We start from the raw sequence: 14,030 nt of genomic DNA, 5'->3' as shown, positions 1-14,030 counted from the left end.
GGCGTAAGCCCGCCAGGAGCAAATGGAAGCAAGAGGAAGCCTTTGGATCAAATCTGACATTTAACAGACATTGAGAAAACACACACATACAAGAATAATGCTTCTATTATTTCACTCAATAAGACTGCTACCTGAAGAAGCTCAACATGTATGGAAGAACATCAAACAAACGCTTAAATTTTGTGGTCTGCTTTGATGGGGTCAACTTCTTGTGCCATGTTTGGAAGAAGTGATTTGTTTAATTGTCTGACACTTGAACTATGATGACTGAATCTTGATAACAAGTGTCTGCATGTGACTAAAGAAACTTTATTTTAACAAGTTATTCTGGTTTAAAAAAAGTGGGCAGGGTTTGAATTACAAGCAGCGGAAAGAAAACAACGATAAGTGAAACTGAGGATAATTGTATCAGATAAAAATATGTTATATAAAGCAGTAGATAAAGGGTGGGAATAAAAACATCATGGAGGTAAGGGTGGGAAGTAAATTTTATTTTAAAAAAGGTTATTTATGTATGCCACTACAGCGGCCTGTGTTTTGTTAGCCCAAAAATGGAAAACGAGCGAGGTCCCAACCAAAGAAGAATGGCAACTTAAACTGATGGTATATGCGCAGCTTGCGGATCTAACATATAGAATAAGAGAACGAGAAGAAAATACATTTAAAGAAGATTGGAAAATGTTTATTGAATATATGGGGGAAATTGTGTACACTTGAAAACGCTGGCAACGTTAAGATAAATTCAACAGTGTAAATAAGTTCTGATGGAAGTGAAAATGAAATACTGAATGGTTTAGTTTATATAAAACAGGCAGTGGTTTATGCTATGCAAAATGAACCATGGAAAGAGAAGGGAAGTCACTGATATTTTGAAGTTGTCTAAATGAATATCCTAAATTGTAAAACAGAAAATTGAATAAAAAAAATAAAAAGTCAAAATTCTAAGTAAAACATATTGAAATTTAAGTAAATTTGCAAAACCTCTGAAATCAATAAAAAATATGGAAGAAAAAAACCTCTGGAGACCCCCATGTTGGCTACCACTGCTCCAGGGGGTTGCAGCAAACATCTGGAGATAACAGCAGAACCACCCTTTACCCACAACAATGGGACCCAGAAGTATCTCTTACCTCATCTTTGTAGATGTAGCCAGCAATGGCAGCTGCAATCTCCACCAGGAAGATCAGTGTCAGCAACACAGCAAACTATTGAAGGAAATGCAATTGTTAATAATATCTATGGAGTGCTTGTTGATCCCAGCCTCACTGCCACTCTTCATTTTGGGCCTTCACCCTTATTCATATGAATCTCACCTTCTGACAGCAAAGACTGTGTCCACTTAAGAAACAGCCCTACCTCTGAAAAGGAGAGCTTTGTCTAAATAACTCTCCCGCCCTGTTGTCTGCAGTGGCCTAGCCAGCCAGAGGAGACAGAACCCATTCTTATTCAAAGCCTATCAAATCTGTTCTGTGAAGCCAGTGATTTGCCCCATCCTGACTCCCAATATTCAAAATGGGAAACGATGACAAGCTAGAACAGTAGTTGCCAATGTGGTGCCCCCCAACTCCCAATGTCCCTGATCACCCATTGGCCATGCTAATTGAGGCTAGGTCTGAGCGACAGCTAAACATTGCAATATATTGAAGTATCACAATGTCTTAAATAAGGATGAAGTATGTAGAGACATTGGCTGGCTTCATTGTTTTTCCTGCTTTGTGATTTTTGCATAGCGTGCACACACAACCCATGTTTCGTGTTCAAAAATTATGAAACCCTTATCATGCTGGTGGCAGCCGTAGCACAACATATGGAGAGCAACATATTGACTACCCCTGGGCAAGATGGTTTTGAGACCTGTACCAGGGCAAGGTTAACAACACAGGTCTTAGATCAGCAGTAAAACGAAGCGTAACTTACGTACTTTGCAAGCACGGCTTATTCCAGGCATAGGCAACCTTCGGCCCTCCAGATGTTCTGGCCTACAACTCCCATGATCCCTAGCTAACAAGACCAGTGGTCAGGGATGATGGGAATTGTAGTCCAAAACATCTGGAGGGCCGAAGGTTGCCTATGCCTGGTTTATTCGCTATCCTTACTGCCTTCAATTTCTCAAGCTCTAGAAAGGGTGGGGTGCCAAAGGCTCAGGTGCCTGGATTAGATGGAACTTTAGAGGTTGCAGTCCCGACTACTAAGCTATATTAGCTCCCTCCAGCCAGTCAGATCTAAGAATTCAGCTTCCCACCCTGCGATTCCAATGCCTAGCTCCCCTTCATTCTCCTCACCGTGGTGACCATGCAGTAGTTCTCCTTTAACGCTCCGCAGCAGCCAAAGAAGGAGATGAAGAAGACTATAACTCCAACAGCCAGGATGACAATGGGAGGGCCTGAAGCAGAGGCGCTGGTCATCACCAGGGTGTGTTTGAGTTCAATCTGTACATAAATGCCCAAGGCGATCAGAGCAATGCCGCAGAGCTGTGTGGAAGAGAAACCCAACCATTAGTGGCGGAATTGTCCATGCATAACCAACAAGAACTGCACCACTGGAGTCGGGCAGAATATTGCATCAAGATTCACAATTGCACCAAAGGGGGGGGGATAATAACTAATAATAATTTTATTATTTATTCTGTTTATTTTATTTATATATTATAAATAATATATAACTCTGGGCGGCTTCCAACACATATAATGAAATCAAAGTACAAAAAACTTTACAGGTATTGTTCACTACAAGACACTAGAACAGAGTTAACATTTGCTTTTCATTCTGAAGTAAAATTTGCACTGCCAGCTACTCTGCAGTGTGAAATCACCACTGATTTGACCTTAAGGTGTGCATCGTGGTTTCAAATAAAAAGGAAGAGTTTCAAGACAATACTTCAGCAAAGCTTCGTAATAAGCAACAAGGGGGTAACAGTCTGTTAACAACTAAAGCTGGGCTCAAATACACCATCCAATGCAGTGTTAGAAACCAGGGTAGAAAAGCTAGGAGCCAAATGGCTCCTGGGACCTGGGTTGTGGGCGCCAAAACAGATTTGTCTAGTCACCATTTTGGGGAGGGGGGTCGGCAACATTTTATTTTGATAATCCTGAACCAATATGCAATTCATATAAGTGACACATTGTTAATATGACATTTTTAACATACATTGTTAAAACTGTTAATACTGTTTAATTTGCTGTCTGCAAATTTTTTTTTAAAAAAATACCATACTTCAGTATTCAAAACACTCTCCTGTTTGTTAAACTCCTTAACATATTGCCTATCCTTAACATACACTGTGAGGGTTCAAAGCACATACATTTCAGTAATCCTTGAGTGTGCCAGGCACAAAAAATGGCAGCCACTTTTTTTAGGTAAAGGTAAAGGGACCCCTGACCATTAGGTCCAGTCGTGACCGACTCTGGGGTTGCGGCGCTCATCTTGCTTTATTGGCCGAGGGAGCAGACGTACAGCTTCTGGGTCATATGGCCAGCCTGACTAAGGCGAACCAGAGCAACGCACGGAAATACCGTTTACCTTCCCGCTGGAGCAGTACCTATTTATCTACTTGCACTTTGATGTGCTTTCGAACTGCTAGGTTGGCAGAAGCAGGGACCGAGCAACGGGAGCTCACTCCGTCGTGGGGATTTGAACCACCGACCTTCTGTTTGGCAAGTCCTAGGCCCTGTGGTTTAACCCACAGCGTTCGCAAATGGAGAAACTTTAGGCGCGAAATTTGCCTGGCACCCTGCTAATTTCAAACCCTGCTGCATCCATGTTTAAATGCAGGTTCCACCAAGTGTTTCTGCCAGCAATAAGGCATCTGAATTAGAAGGGGTGGAAAGTGCTATCAGGTGTTAAAGGACTCATATCGCATCCTCATTGTCTTGTCCCACCATCTACCATGTATTCAGAGGGTGAAGGTCTTCAGCAGGGAACTTGCCGTTCTCTGCTCCCTACACAGTTTAGAAGCCTGTGTGTCTGAAGTTCTAAACTTAGCAGGGAGCCAAGTAAGAGCAGGTCTCCCCCAGCACATAAATGGGGCTCAAAGGCATGGGGGTGGGGGGTTGCAGGTCCAGGCTCCTGGGACTATGACAGAAGGGGATGGGGATAGCAAATATGCCTTTGCACTGCTCTCCCCTTACATCAGAGATGGGGAACCTGCAGCCCTCCAGATGTTGTTGGACTCAGATACCCATCAGTCCCAGCCAGCATGGCCAGTGATCACAGGTGGAGTGTAACATCTGGAGGGCATTACAAGTTTCCTATCTCTGCCTCACATGGTTCTAAGCGTGTAGGCCCTTAATACTGAATAGGGATGAATTCAGCTCCTAGAGCAGGCTTCCTCAACCTCGGCCCTCCTGATGTTTTTGGCCTACAACTCCCATGATCCCCAGCTAGCAGGACCAGTGGTCAGGGATGGTGGGAATTGTAGTCTCAAAACATCTGGAGGGCCGAGGTTGAGGAAGCCTGGCCTAGAGTTTTAATACTATTGAAGGCATACCTTCCCAACACTCACAGGTAAAAGTGACACATTTGTGTTCTTAAAAACACCTCCATTTCCACAACAAGGCTCACAGCCTGCCTTTCCCTAATCCAAACAGGCTGATTATAAAAGGCTTCTCCACCCCAGATGCTGTGTACGCTTATTCTGCAATATCCTGTCCTTGTGGCTTTCATGACCAAGCCATTTTTCTTTCTTTCTTTCAAAAAAGATAACTCATTAAGTAACATTTACTCTCAGGGTCTGTGAGTATGGAGGAATGAGAAGGGAAGGAGCACATTGGTATGTTGCAACTGGATGCAGTTTGGGCCTGGTCACATGCATTTTAAACATGCCCTGCTTGCTCTTTTACTTGAAAGATATACTAGCAAAGTGCAGTTATGATAATAGGGTCACCATAATTAACAGTCCAGAGCAAACCAAAGCTGCTGTTTGTTTGTTTGTTTGTTTGTTTGTTTGTTTAAAAAAAGACAGGGTAGGGATTATAGGGAGAGAAGTTCAATAAAAAACGATTAAGTTGTTTATGTATGTAATGACAGCAGCTAGGATTCTTTATGCATAAAAATGGAAAGATGGGAGTATTTCCCACCAAATAAGAATGGATAAGTAAAGTGATGGACTATGGGGAATTGTTTTATGGAAGAACCGAAGCCTTTTTTTGGATAATGTAAAGAAATATTCTAGCATGTTGAATTCGTGAGCAGGACGTGAACTATGAGCAACAGAAGGAATTGGATATTACTGTATTACTGTTATACAATAATAACCTATTATGTATTGGAATGTTTATGTGAAACTTTATGAACATTCAATAAAATATATCAGTTTAAAAATGGCAGGGTACGTTAATTCATGGCACTTTGGCACTGATACCATGTGCAGTAGCATCAAATTGCCACCCACAAGTTACTGTAGATTTGGCAGCAGGTCACATATATGAGAAAGAGAGACCAAAACAGAAGAATGACAACTGTAGCAAGATAGTCTTAACGGGGCAGTTATTTATCAGGGAGAGGTAGGGAGAGGTACCAAGAAAGTCAGAGTAAACAGAGACCATTATAAGCAAGATCAGATGAAGGCACCTAGCTCAGGACTGAGTCAGCACAGCTGTAGGGTCAAATTCCCACCCAGTTCCCAAATAGGTGCTGCATTTCCTGGAGCTGATATTTACCTTGCCCTATCACAGCAGGGTGGATCCACCTAAGGCAAAGAGGCCCAAGCCCAGTTTCCAGATTACCCACAGCAAGCTTTGAACTTGCAGGCAGATCAGCATAGATCCATGACCACCATCACTCGCGAGGGTGGCAAGTTGTGGATATTCCCACTGGCTCAATATGAGGGGGAAATCGGCTAACTCTGATGTGAGGTGGGTATGTATGTGGATGGATGGAGGGGCGTTCACAAAAGAGCACCAGAGAACGCAGAAACTGTTGGGAGGCACTAAAAACAGGGCGATGCCCGTTTGTCTTGCAGGAGTGGTTCAGCCACACATGCCATTTCCCCCTTTCCTTCCTGGAGACAAACAGCCAGTGTCAAAAGAAAATGGTTTTTATTATTTGCCTCATTGCAACAGGTGTGAGGTGTGCACATGGTTCAAAAGCTTTTAGTGAGTTTCTGCGTGCAAGAATAAGCTTTAGGGTGTCTCCAGAAATCCCTCCTCCGACTTCACTTGCTCTCTGCAGCTGGGCTGTTCTGTATAACCTCCACGTGATTCCTGTGCCAAATCCCACCCAAAGTGCTGCGGTAAACAGGCCACAGTGCAGGCAGTATAGCAATTGTTCACAAAATCAGGAAGGGTTACGCTAAGACTAAGCAGTCTCATTAGTTGCTATCTCTTCTGTCACACCGTTTCCTGTTCATGTTACAGAAGGAAGATGTCGCCTGGACTCAACAATAGGGCATTTTATGCTGGAAACCTTTTCTGGAACAGCAGTCACCACAGAAAGCAGGAATTACTGGCTTTCTGCCCCCAAGCCACACCCTCCAGGCTAATATCTTTGTTCCTTCATAAGTCTCTCCCAGCAGATCCAAGGGACATCTGGCTGCTGTTTACATTAGACCAAAGCAAACCATCCCATCAACTCCAATGATCATATGCCGACTCGGGTTAATGTTTTCTGGGGAAAGCATGCTTTCCCAAGGCACAGGAAGTGGAAACGCGAAAGGCAGCTAAGCGCACCGCAGGCCAACAACACCAGCAACAAAAAACCCCAGTCTAAGCCAATTTCTGCAAGTAGTCCTAGTCCAAACACACATTTCCCCACCTCATCCTTCCTGAACCATATGGTAACTCCAAGCATAATTGTTTTTATAACATGGGGCTGTTTTCACAAGCAGTGCCAAGTCAGTTCCCTCCATTTCTCACATTGGTAATCGGAAGAAAGCAAGGTCTTGTGGCATCTTTAAATAAGCTTTTGTGATTTGCAGCCTACTATGCCGGATACATGAAGAGTTGTCCTGAACTGGTAAGGTATATTCATCTCTCTCACTCACATACAGAGGAAGAAATGTTTACAAAAATTAGGGCACAAAGACCAGCAATTCAGAGATCAGGTGTACAGAGACAGGTGTAAATGAGACCCAATCAAGGTGGGTGTGAGTGGCCCACTTTTCATTGGTGAAGAATTGGTAAGGCGAGATGAATAAACTTAAATATATAGAGTTCCTCCAGACTTTGTGAGAGGGACTGAAGTGCATGCTGGGACATTAAAGTGCTCTGTCGCCCTAGTGCAACAAATATACTTTTTAAAAAGCCCCAGACATTTTGCAATTTGTAAAGCCATGATGAAATGCATTTAAAAGTATGGGATGAATGAATAACAGGATAAAACAAAGGGAGAACCACGGACATTGCCTGAGCTCCTTGAAGGGATAGAAATGCGATTGCTTAACAAAATAAATAGCCTGAGGATAAAACTTCTGGGTGTGGCAAATAAGGCTCCACCGTACAAAACATGACACAACGAGGTGGTTAATCCTTAAGGTTCCCCAGGACTCTAGCTGAGCTGGCTATCATAGCTAAAATAGTTACACTACTGCCACTGAAGAGAGGAGACATGCATAAAACAATCCTGGCAGCTTTGGTATTTAAGGCACAGCAGCAGCTAGGCCAAATATGAGAATATTTAATATAAAAGGAGCACATACAGAAGGTCCCCCCTCCGAACCCAGGAAATGCTTCACACTGCAGTTCCGTTACCCAAGCAGGGGCGAAGCCACAGTTTCTGCCACTTCCTGGCTTGTATCATAACACAGATCGCACCAAGCGGCATCCTAACAATAGCACACTTTTTTATTTGGTATGTTCAAACTGGCAACAGCCTATATTTTCATATGGTTTCTACATGCAAAACAGAAAACTTGAGAAAAGCTCAGTTCTTTCAGCTCTATTTGAATAGTGGGATCCTAACAAATACTAATCACATAACATTTTGAAAGACCTAAAATATAATATGAGTTTGGAGTTTGTATGTATACTTTATAGACTTCGAAGCATGCGATTCAAGAGTCTGAAAAACTTGGTGGAAAAGATGAGCCACAAGATAAACTGCCTGAGACTAATGGAAACACGCATTTAGAACTTAGAATTAGTGGGGGTTTTGAAATTCAAGTTTTGGTGTGTATACTAGGAACAAGTGAACAAATCATTTCAGATTCTAGGGTCCAGGATGGAGCTTGGATTCTAGATCCTTTAACTTCAGTAGAGTTACATGTAACCACCACCCCTTCTCCATTTGCACAGGCTGTATTTACCATTCTGATCACTTTAACAGGGAAATCAAACATGTTGCTAACTCGCCCATCTTTATGACTGGCAAGACAAACACTGGCTTGGTTTGCACGTCACACTTAGCCAAACCACAACTGAACTCAGATGCATGGGCACCTACAGAGGAGACTGTAGCTGCTTCACTTCTGCCCAAGTCAAAATTTTGCTGCTGTTCCACACTAAGCTAAGCTGTGGTTCGAATTAATGTGTTGTCTGAACTCAGGTTCATGACTTAAGTGCTCTCCAGACTAACCACGAGTTGTAACAATAGGTTACAGCTCATGGTTTCTGAGGTGAGCTAAACCACAAGCCCAGGCAAGATGCTAAGCCAAACCATGGCTTAAGCTCATTGTGACACAGCAGCAAAAAGACAGAGAAGCAACGTACCTGCAGCATAACCTCCCAGAGCCCACAGACTTGCATGTTCATGCCAAGTCATGGTTCACCTTAGCATGTGTGAACCTGGTCAGCGTGACACAAAGAAAGGTGAAAATGTGAGCATAGCTAGTCAATCTTTTTCCAACACTAAAGCCATGTGACTTTTAAAAAGTTGGTTCTCCTCTTCCCAGCATAATAACACCCCATCAGGGTTGCTGTTTTGACTACAGATATTAATGTGATTAGCTTGATAGCAGCAACAGGATGCACCTGGCAAGGAACGTTTTACCTCTGTGTAACAAGACAGATGTAAAACATTCTTGTTTACTGAATAATCCCAAAAGATCCCAGGTTTAGAGGGAGTAACAACAGGAGCCCTTTGAGTCAATTCAATCCCTTCAGTGGGTGGCAGCTGTGCCCACCCCCATGCCCAGTTGCTGCCCAGAAGCAAAAGAGAAAGAGGTGAGGATCCTATGCAATAAGACTTGACTATTTTGTGGGACATTTTCTTTGTCAATCGACGTAGGCAAATATAGCTGGGTGAATGCATCCTTCAGTTTAGCTATATTCATGTGATATGGTATCATGTGACACACAGAGACAGACAGACACCACTAGAGATCAGGTCAAGATGCCAGAAATCTTAGGCTTCAGTTTGCTTCATAGCTACAGAAATAAGAGATTGAGATTGAAACTGAAATTGTTCTTGCCTTGCCACCCCAACCAAATAATTCTTAAAAGTGGCCACCCGCCAGAAATAACTGCTTATCATGATTCTAAGCCAGGGACGGGAAGCCAGTGGTCCTCCAGGTGTGATCCAACTCTCGTCAGCCTCATTTGCCATGGCCAATGTCAAGCAGAATGGGAGTTAGAAGGCAGGATTCAACCAACAAATCTCATTGATGGAAGCCCTGTGGAAAGGATTCCGCTTTTGCAATTTGGCTTCTCCTCCTCTCCTTATGCAGCTCCCAAAATTGGCTCAGGGTGGACAGTTTGGGAAAGCCCCTGGAACAGTTCAGAGAGAGAGGAGAGGGCTGTGTGTGTGTATGTGTTCCATCAAGCAAGCCAAAATACTTACCTTGATGGAACAATAATCTAAGTGAGATGCTGAATTCTTCCCATAGCCCAGCAACACCTGAAGGAACCAGTTTCCCACTCCTGCTGCAAATCATCTCCTCCAATCTCTTCTCACTCTTTTCGCCCCACTCATCCATTCAGCGGATGCTCCTACCCTTGCCACACCTGCCATTCTGAAGCCTCTCTCAACCTTGGTTCCCCAGATGTTGTTGAACTACAACTCCCATCATTCCTAACCACTGGTCCTGCTAGCTAGGGATGATGTGAGTTGCAGTCCAACAACATCTGGGGACCCAGGGTTGAGAAAGGCTGTTCCAGTGCCAAGGGAGAAACAATCAAGAGAAAGGAGAAAAATATTTCCCTTGTATGCTGAACCCATCACAGGGCATCACTAAAAATTCTGTCCATGATTCCTGACACCCAAGCCAAGCCTCTTCCAATTCCACTGGAAGTCTTCCATCCTCTGTTTTTAGGTTTATCCTCTTTCCTGGCTCCCATACTAAATTGATGGCAGGGTAGTTAATGTGGTTCCCTCCAGATGTTGATGGACTACAGCTCCTTTTGTCACTTCATTTTACCCCAAGTAAATTATTCTTCTAAACTGCATTGGGGCATTCTGTTGTGAGAAGCAGTTAATGAATTCAATAGACCTGACCACTGGTCATAATGGCTGGGGCTGATGAGAAGTGGGAATTATATGGAATGCAGCAAGCTGGCTACCCCTGGCTCCATGCAACACAGGAATTTCGTCAGAGACTGAGCAATAGCTGGTGTCTGTAAGGAGCAGTGAGATGAGCTGGGCACTGCTGTTGAGCAACAGGAAGGCCGTTTCCACAAATTTCATGTGGGTGGGTGATTCATCCTGCATCACTAAAAGTGCATTAAGACCCTGACCTCACCTTCCAGAGTACAGAAGGCATTGCAAAGGAAACCTGTCTGCTTTGTTCCACCACCAGAAGCTGCTGTTCACTATATGTAGATATGTCAGTCCCCACTAGTCCTAGACCACCATGACAGCTGGCGTGGTACAAGCAAAGTCCTTCACCCACACAGCTTTAAGAGCAGAGATGATGATGATTATGATGATGATGATGATAATAATAATAATAATTTGTACCCTGCCAGCTTCTGAGGGTGATTGGGAGGGGGAGCAATGTTGAGTGTGTGATACCACGCGTGGCATCTATGTCATGACTTCAGGAGGAGCTGGGGCGAAGCCAAATGTGGCAAGTGGACGGCTCCTGCTGGTACCAACACCAGTGGGAGGCTGCTTCGACTCTCCTCTTACGTGGCAGCAGGAGGAGGAGTCACACTGCCCTTTTTGAAAATTGAGGGTCCAAACCTCAAAAATATTTAGGGGTCCCCAAAGGGCTGGCCCCCAGGAGCTGACATCTCTGTTTAAGAGGCAGTAGGACTGAACTGGTCCTTAAAGAAAGTTTGTTCTTTATTTTCTAATACACACCACATGCTGCATACCTTGCATTCCATATACTTTTTTCACAGGGAGTTGGACTAGATGACCCTTAGGTCCCTTCCAACACTATGATTCTATGAATGACAAGAACCCATTAACCCTTTTCCCTCCTAGAAAGTGCCAGATAACCAATGATAACCAATGTACTTGTTTACTGAACTGCCCGTTGACATTAATCACATTTGCTACTAGGCAATCACCAACCTGCATGCAAAACATCCCAGGGTCATAGAGCCAATGGCTGGATGCACCCTCAAAGGACAAATAGGAGCATTTCTGGACAGTGATTTCCAGACTTCCTATTCCCAAGCGGGGAGGAGGATTAAACAATCCTGAACATTCACATTCAATACTTATATTAGCCTCGTTCACACATTTCTTGCACATACTAGCTCTGCTCTTTAACACACATGGAACACAGTTGTCTGAAAGGGAGTCCCTAGTACTGCAAACAACAGATGCAAGTTAGGTTTGCCAAATCACTGGGTGTTCCAGTTGTGTGGAAGCAAGCTACTTGCTCGAAACCATGAGTGCCTGTAGACCTGAGTAACACAAAGATCACTACTATTTTCTGAATCAATAGGAACATCAGTTTTGTCTATCAGACTCCCAAACCATCCTGGAGACGTGAGATGGGGGGGGGGGGGGGAGACTAAAGCTCCGTGAAGCCCCCAGCTGTTTCTTTAGAAAGATTATCAGCATCTCTAAAGCTAAACTCCCAGGGTCTTTGAGAGGAAGCCAGGGCAGCTACTGGTTTGAGAAGACCAAGCCATGTAATTCAGATATGCCTCAGATTATATCATTTACAGGAAAGCCTGATAAAAATGTAACACAGACCAAGGAAGCCAAGTCAGACTCTTCAAAACACACCACCTCTCAAGTCCGGCAGAACTTGGAAGGAAAGTTTGCTAGTGCTTACAGAAGCCCGAGACTTTTGGCAACAAGTAGCCCCTACAAGGAGTATAGTCAAGCCGTTAAAGAAAAAGTTCAAACGAAATGAACAGAATTTAAAATAGTCATGTGAAGGCTCTATAAGCCCGCTATCCAGCTTCTCTGCCAAATAGAAAATACCAGCAGTCAAGATACATAAATTTTGTTGTACGAACACCGCCTTCCCCACAGTTTTGAGGAGTTTTTTTCTTAAGTAGGCAAGAAGTAACTGCTACTCCTCGCCGTTTCAAGCACCAAGGCCCTCCAAATCAACTTACCCAGAAAATGAAGTTGAAGAAAAAAACCAGGAATTTAACACATTTCATACCACCGTCGACCCCCATTTTGCGTATCTGTCCCTGCAAAGTTTAAAAAAAGAAAGTCAGAACCAACAGACTTAGGCAGCATAAACGACACAGAAGGTACATATCAGAGAGGAGGAGGTGGGGATTATAAACACAAGGGAAGTTGGGGGGCGGCGGCAGAGAAAAGCAGGAAGCTTGCAGGAGTCAGCCTTGAACGGGGTGCGTGGGAGAAGAAAGCGGATACGATCCCAGTCATTGTAAACACAACTCCCTCCAGGGAGGGAAAGTCCTTCACAAGTGCATCAGCCTAGAAATAGACTGTTAAAAGGAAGCAGGACTGTGCCTGGCCTTCCTTCTTTCTCTGCCCCAGTTCTCTCCACCCCATGGGCGTAACCAGGATTTACGGGGGGGGGGGAGGCAGGTAGCCAGAATTTTTTTTTGGGGGGGGGGAGGCAGGACACCCACTTGTCATCAACCTTTGCCTAGCAGATTCGAAAGCTAAAATTACTTTCTTCTGACCCCATGCGCTCAGAAAAACCCGTCAAAAATCTTTCTACAATTTCCATAATAATAATAATTTTATTATTTATACCCCACTCATCTGGCTTGGTTTCCCCAGCCACTCTGGGCGGCTCCCAACAGAGTATTAAAAACACGATCAAACAGACATTAAAAACTCCCCTTCTACTTTTAGTTAAGCATTTTTATTTTACTTGATTTAGGTGGGGGCAGCTGCCCCCACCCCCGGAGTCCGCCCCGTTCTTCTCCCCCTCAGCCAGTCACATGGCAACCTTAACAGCAGTACACACACAAGGCCAACTCTATACTCGTCGTTATGGCGAGGGGAAGGGGAAGAGGAAAGTGTCCCTTTCTTTAGGCGGTGTGCAGCAGCCCACCCTTTCCCTCAGCCGCAAAAAAAAACTTCGCAGTTTCCGCAACAGCTTCTGGGTTCGTCGAAGGCTGACGGCGGGCAAACGCTCCTCTCTCCCCACCTCACCCCAACCTTCCCTTCCTCCCCAGGCAAAGCCAGATTTCAAGAGCCTTCAAGGCGTGGCGAGGGGAGGAAGGAAACTCCAGACCCGGAGGGGAGGGTTGCCATATTCCCAACAGTGACAGGAAAGTTTCTGAGCTTTTTTCGGTTTGGGGGCAAAGTTGTTGAGCTGCATTTCTTAAATAGTTCTGCCCAAAGTGGTCGAACTTTTGGAAAGATCCCCAGAAGGCCGTTTTTGAGTCACCGTGAGGCGCCACCTCAGGCCCCTCACAAGTCCGCGTTTCTCCCTCTCCGCGTAAAAGCGCTTCCCGCCCGCAGAGCGAAGGCTCCACTCCCTCAGGTAAAAGAGAAACTTCTCGTCGTTTGCATTGGGGTTTTTTTTTTCGGGGCAGGAGGGGGTGTTGCTTCTCTTACCGTCCAACGACTTCCTCGTCCCCAAGGGCCGTCGAGCCAACAAACAGCAGCGCGCGCTTCCCAACTTGGCAGCAGTGAGCGGAGCGCCGCGTCGGCGGGGCGTCTTATACTGGCGGGACCCGCCTCTCGCGTCACTTCTCCAGAACTCGGCTCATTTCCCCCCCCCTCCTCCCAGCTGCTCGTCATGTGATGGAAACGGGGGAAAG

General features: G+C 44.7%; 1 protein-coding gene across 1 annotated transcript in view; it reads right to left on the bottom strand.

The window, feature by feature from the left end:
* The window catches only part of CD63 (CD63 molecule), a 19,174-nt gene extending 5,144 nt beyond the window's left edge, over nt 1–14,030 (bottom strand). The window contains exons 1-4 of the mRNA XM_083490457.1: nt 13,825–14,030; nt 12,393–12,473; nt 2,283–2,471; nt 1,131–1,205 (exon numbers count right to left, since the gene is read on the bottom strand). Coding sequence (XP_083346583.1) covers nt 1,131–1,205; nt 2,283–2,471; nt 12,393–12,473; nt 13,825–14,010 — 531 coding nt within the window. The 5' untranslated portion in view covers nt 14,011–14,030. The remainder of the gene's footprint in view (nt 1–1,130; nt 1,206–2,282; nt 2,472–12,392; nt 12,474–13,824) is intronic.

This window comes from Podarcis liolepis (genome assembly GCF_965112155.1).
Source record: "Podarcis liolepis genome assembly, chromosome: 2".
Classification (NCBI taxonomy): Eukaryota; Metazoa; Chordata; class Lepidosauria; order Squamata; family Lacertidae; genus Podarcis; species Podarcis liolepis.
The sequence above is the reverse complement of the archived record's forward strand: the minus strand, read 5'-3'. Positions and strand labels throughout refer to the sequence as shown.